This window comes from Helianthus annuus, chromosome 11 (genome assembly GCF_002127325.2).
Source record: "Helianthus annuus cultivar XRQ/B chromosome 11, HanXRQr2.0-SUNRISE, whole genome shotgun sequence".
NCBI lineage: Eukaryota > Viridiplantae > Streptophyta > Magnoliopsida > Asterales > Asteraceae > Helianthus > Helianthus annuus.
Window position 1 is genome coordinate 14,940,870 of NC_035443.2, and position 6,276 is coordinate 14,947,145.

The 6,276-nt window shown below is 37.0% G+C and overlaps 1 protein-coding gene across 1 annotated transcript; it reads left to right on the forward strand.

The window, feature by feature from the left end:
* The first annotated feature begins 3,387 nt into the window (after positions 1 to 3,387).
* On the forward strand, positions 3,388 to 4,761 carry LOC110887855 (putative nuclease HARBI1). Its single transcript, XM_022135421.1, has 2 exons — positions 3,388 to 3,568; positions 3,635 to 4,761. The coding sequence occupies exons 1-2, from the start codon at positions 3,388 to 3,390 to the stop codon at positions 4,759 to 4,761; spliced, it is 1,308 nt and encodes a 435-aa protein (XP_021991113.1).
* Positions 4,762 to 6,276: the final 1,515 nt, after the last annotated feature.

Below are 6,276 nucleotides of genomic sequence, written 5' to 3' on the forward strand. Positions count from 1 at the left end.
ATCTAATTTTTTATGTAATTACAATCCTACCCTTAACAACTAAAAAGGAAATCAAGGGTCCATATCTGTTCACGCAGTTCACTCTTGGGAGGTTGTTCACGCTGGAACCCTACCCTATATATATATATATATATATATAGGATTAGGTTCAAACGTGAACATTTTCTCCAGCGTGAACTTATCTGGGCCCTTGATTTTGTAGATGATAGATCTTAGATCAATGGCACAATTGTAATTAAAGGTATAATAAATTTAATTTAAATTTTAATCTAAAGGGTAAGATAGGGAACTTTCATATTAAAGATATGGAAACTAATTAATTTCTAATCCCCTAAATCTTGTATCAGTTTCAATATATTCAACAAACACACACATACACCGCACACACACATATCCGTCTCACACTCTCGTCTAAACTACAACCAGACTCCGGCAGCGGAGCCGGCGACAGCACGGCGGCCGGCCACCGTGGATGGTCGTCCGGCGAGAGCTTCCGACACGAGAGCACGCGTACCCCCTAAATCAAGCCTTCCGAGCACAAAACCAGCATCGGTTTTTTGAAAAGAGCAACGGTGGCGGTACTTCAACCCTGGTAACTGTCGTCGATGATGAAATTGACGACGAAATCTGGCTTTGACGGTGGTCCGATTCATCGCCGGAATTGATCTTCGCCGGATCGTTTCTCAGATCCGAATATCCAGAACGATTCATCTAAGGATATTCATCTTTGTTTTTCAGATCCGAATAACCAGAACGATTCATCTCGTTTTTCAGATCCGAATCGAAAATTAGTTGCTGAGTTTTTCAGATCTTCGCCAGTTTGTTGTGTGATGATACTGCTCCCATTCTTGATAAATATGACCAGCAAGCAGCAACAAAGATGTGGACATATCTTGAAAGTTAATTAGGAAGAAAAGTCAAAGGTATGGGGAAGAAACAACTTGAAGTGGAGGGCTGGTATTTCCTTCTTCTTTTATTGCTGTTGTTTAAAATTTATACACCTTTTTTTACTTTGAATTTTCTTGTTAATTTTTTTTGTTTCATACACCTTTTTTTACTTTGAATTTTCTTGTTAATTTTTTTTTGTTATAAGCTTATCTATTTGATGATGGCTCTTTGAGGCATTCGATGAAATTTGAAGCATCATTTTTAAAAAGGTGATACAAAATTAGAAACATCCTATATAAAAATGTGTATACGGTGATAAATTAGCTTTGACTTTTCTTCATATAACTTAAGACAATGTTTTGAAATGCTTAAGACTTGGGTAACTTTCCTATAGCTTATAGTTTTATTGGTCTTTTTATGAATTTGAGAAGGAAACAATCACTAAAAGGGACATGTTTTGACTTTTATTGGTGTTGGATTTTCACGTATACTCTCTGTTGTGACCAGAAACTTGCATTGCAATTTGTTATTAATGCGATGTACACACGTGTATTTTGTTATTTTGCTATGTTTTTAAGGTGATGTACACCTGTGTATTCTGATTTTGTTCTGTTTTTAATGCGATGTACACATGTGTATAGCGTCTGTTTTTTGTGATATATCAGTTTTTTTGTGTATTGAATGTGTAAAGTTGTTGATGTACACTTGTGAATTATGCAAAGTATTAGTTGCTGAGTTTTTTTTTTTGCTCAATTTTTTTTTATTTTGCTCTGGTTTTAACGCGATGTACACATGTGTATTCTGATTTTGCTCTGTTTTTAATGCGATGTACACATGTGTATAACGTCTGTTTTTGTGATATCTCATATTTTGTTTTGTGTACTAAATGTGTAAAGTTGTTGATGCACCCTTGTGAATTATGCAAAGTACTAATTGCTGAGTTTTTTGTGTTATTATAGGAGACGTCGTAAACGAGAAAAGTGAAGATGGAAGGTCGTAAGGATGATTCACGTATGAGGTCGATAAGGATGATTCACGTATGTTTGTTTGCTTGGTCGATAAGGATGATTCAGCATACAACGCGGCGAATAGTTGTAAAAGACTATGTCTTTTTTATTTTTCCGATTATGTTGCGTTTATTGTTTTCACGAAACTGAAACTTGTAATTGTATGTTTTTTTTTTGTTTGGCAAACATTATGTAACTTGTTATTTGCTTAATATAAACTACTTTTACAGGTTTTGTTTATATGTATGTTTTATGTACTAATTACACATATATACCATGCTGAGTACACATGTGTACTGTTCAATTCATATCCAAGTACACATGTGTACACCGTTGAAATAAATATGAAGGTTGCGTGGATCTTAAAAATCATAATCCGAATTCTGGTGGTGAAATTTAAAAAAATAAAAATGAAATAAAAGATATTGTGGATAATGATTTTAAAATAGGAAAGATGTAACTTAATTCAATTATTAAAATAATGATTTAAATCTAATTTTTTATATAATTACAATCATACCCTTAACAACTAAAAAGGAAATCAATGGTCCATATCAGTTCACGCAGTTCACGCTTGGGAGGTTGTTCACGCTGGAACCCTACCCTATATATATATATATATATATATATATATATATATATATATATGTATGTATGTATGTATATATATATGTATGTATGTATATATATATATATATATATGTATGTATGTATATATATATATATATATATATATGTATGTATGTATATATATATATATGTATATATATATATATATGTATGTATGTATAGGTATGTGTGTGAAGAGGTGGCCCTGCTTGGGTGTCGGCTGGAGGACGGGGAAGACGGGATGGACCACAGGGGGTGGTGTGGGGGCGCGGCGCCGGGCCAAGGCCGGCCCCATACCCTCCAGTCTAATGGCTCTGGCATTATTATTAATTTATATGGCTAATGGAATAAAAACATAAACACATAAAACAAACTACAACTCCTGGATACCTATCAAGTTTTCTAGTAATTGGCTCTCATGGTTTCCAAAAAAAGGTAAGGCTTTAGTCAGTATTGTCTAGTAACACCTTACTAGTCTACCTGTATATTTCTACATTATGGATGTTCTCCCTTTTGGTCACCTTCATTAGCATGGGAAACTACAACATTGAGTCTTTTTACCAACTAGCACCTCACTAGGCTACCAAGATCCTTAGGCTGGAAGGTATGGGGGCCGGCTTGGCCCGGCTTGGCCCGGCGCCGGACCCCCACACCGCCCCCTGGCCCGGCAAGCATCACAACCGGCGAGCACAAGCCGGGTGTGCTGCCCCATTTTCAAAACATATAGCCGTTGAACGGCTCTATTTTTAATAAAAAAAAAAATTCATTTTTTCCTATAAATTCACCCACTTTCAATATTATTTCCCCACTTTCAACCCAAAACACTCTCAATTTTATACCAATTTCTCCCTACTTTTATAAAAAAAATATCCTTTTACCCACAATGGCTTCTAATCCTTGGTGGCCCTCGTCTTCGGATGACGAAGAGGAGATGTTTTTCGCAAACGCTGTTCTACGGGCGGGACAGATTTTAATCGAAGAGGAAGAGGAAGACGAAGAGGAAGAGGAAGAAATTGGTGAAAATGTTATTACCACACGAATACGCATTAACAGAGACCGCCAAGGTTTTCATTACAAAATTTCATTGTCCTTATTTTTTTTATCTCGTACTTATATATTTTATACGACAGGAGCGCACGAGAAATTGGTGAACGATTATTTTTCGGATGAGTCACTTTACAACGCCGACATTTTTAGACGCAGGTTCCGAATGAGTCGCCGCTTATTCACAAGGATTGCCAATGATTTGGCGGGGCTAGACCCGTTTTTCACGCAACGTCCTGATGCTCGAAATTATGAAGGGTTTACAACGTTACAAAAGTGTACTGCGGCCATTCGACAACTCGCGTACGGGACAGTGGCCGACGCTTTGGACGAGTACTTACAGATGTCGGCAAGAACTACGCGGGAATGTTTGTATCGGTTTTGCCATAATGTGGTGAAACTGTATAGCAAAAAATATTTGCGGAAACCAAACGCGTATGATGTTCAACAGTTGTACCAAGCGCATGAAGCAAGGCACGGGTTTCCGGGAATGCTTGGTAGCATTGATTGTATGCATTGGGGGTGGCATAATTGCCCGACTGCGTGGCGCGGCCAATATACGCGAGGTGATCACGGCTATCCAACCGTGATACTTGAAGCTGTGGCATCACAAGATTTGTGGATATGGCATTCTTTCTTTGGTCTCCCTGGTTCACTCGACGACCTCAACGTGTTATACCAATCGGCCATCTTTACCGATGTCGTTAATGGAACGGGACCGGACACAAGTTTTACAGTTTCTGGGGTTGAGTATAGACGTGGGTATTATCTAGCTGACGGGATATATCCGTCTTGGTCTACAATTGTGAAGACTATTCCGTATCCCGAGGACGAAAAACGGAAAAAATTTGCCAAGCGTCAAGAAGCTGCAAGAAAAGACATCGAACGCGCTTTTGGTGTCTTACGAAAAAAATGGGCCATCGTTGCACAACGGGCACGTGCGTTCACCCCAAAAAGGCTGCGTCTTTGTATGTACGCTTGCATTTTGCTCCATAACATGATTATTGAAGACGAAGGTCGGGCGATTTGTGAGTATGATGAGAATGCATCTTGGGGGAACACTGTCCCGGTTGATCCCCCACAACAGGATTTAAACTCGTTCTCGCTAACAAACGACTTCACGCATGCAAACCTTCAACAAGATTTGGTAGAACATATTTGGAACAACGTTAACATTGTGGAGGGTGACGGAGCCGAAGACGAAGACGAGTAGTGTGTTTGTTTTAAATTTTTAAATCTAGTCTTTTTTTTTTTTTTTTCAAATTTTAGGTAGCGTAATTTTTTATTTTTTAGGTTATGTAATTTTTATTTATTTTATGTAATGGATTTTATTATCTTCCTTTATGTAGTATTTTTATTTAAATGTTGAATACTTTTTATAAAAAATAAAAGTTAAAGAAATAAAAATTAAACAATTAAAATGAATTAAACAATAAAAAATAAGTTGTGGGGCCCCATCCTCCATCCCCCTCCATCTTCATTTTGGCTCATCCCTCATGAGTCGCCTACGTGGCGCCTACGTGGAGGCCCATCCCCGTGAGGATGAGCCAAACCATACCTTCCAGTCTTAGTGACTATTCTCACTACATTACCAAAAAGAGCTATCACCTGAATACCCAAAGTGGGCTACTAATATCCCTTAACGCATATAGTGACTATTACTATATTCTTAAAAGAAAAGGTCGGTGAGACCAAAATAAAAAAAGCCCTTCAAGTTTTCAACTTGAGCAAAACAGCCCCTCAACTTTTTAACTCGACTAAAATAACCCCTGAGAAAAAGACAAAACGGCTCTTAAAGTTTTGAACTTAACAAAAACAACCCATAAACTTTTAAAATTGACATTTATACCTCATACGTCCACTAAAACTTTATAAAGTGTTTGTTTTCACCCCATTAAGCTTCAAATTTTCAAAGTCACCCCCATAATATTCATTCTTTAGCTTAAAAAAACAAAAAGAACTATTTTCTCAAGTCGTTATTTTCATGTACGTGTCGGTGTAAATTTATGTTTCGACTTGGACTTCAACTTTTTCGAAAACGAACATGGTCAAATGTAATGCGTTTTCAAGTTTATTTTTATATATGTTTTCAATTGGTCTACGTTTTGACATTTTAATATACGTGTCGACATAAATTCACGTTTCAACGTAAACGATATAGATTCAAGTTTCGACATAAGTTTTTTTTTCTGGAAACGAGTCTGCTCAAATATAATATGATTTTATGCTTTACGCTTTGACGTAAACTGTGTTCGAAAACGAGTCGGGTCAAATATAATACGTTTTCATTCGGCGTTCTAAATTTGAGTTATTGTATGTTTTGACACCGCCAAGTCTAGATGCAAAGGTAAAGGTGGTGTAGTGGCTAGGTGGAATGCTTACTAAATGAACCAGCTCGGGTTCGATTCCGTTTCTTTTATAACTGCAAAGCTTTAGAGCAGATACGTCGGGACACACATTTTCATATGATTATATATCACATAACGTGTCGGAAGCTATAAATAACTAAGGCGTCGCCGCCGCAACGCGCGGCATACGGCAACAATCTAGTTTATATGGAGACGTCACTTAATTAACGAACACAAAAGGTAGTAACTAGTTTCCCTAACCTCGAGAGAAGCCTTCTTTGCAAAAACACATTTAGGATATTCAATTAATTACAAACAATTATCTATTAACCACAAATGTCTATTACATAATTAATTTTTTATAGATTTTATTATACACG

Excerpts from the sequence above, each read along its gene's own strand:
- LOC110887855 (XM_022135421.1), top strand. The coding sequence starts at position 3,388 with ATGGCTTCTAATCCTTGGTGGCCCTCGTCTTCGGATGACGAAGAGGAG. Across the intron at positions 3,569-3,634 it reads CATTAACAGAGACCGCCAAG|GAGCGCACGAGAAATTGGTG; the intron begins GTTTTCATTACA and ends TTTATACGACAG.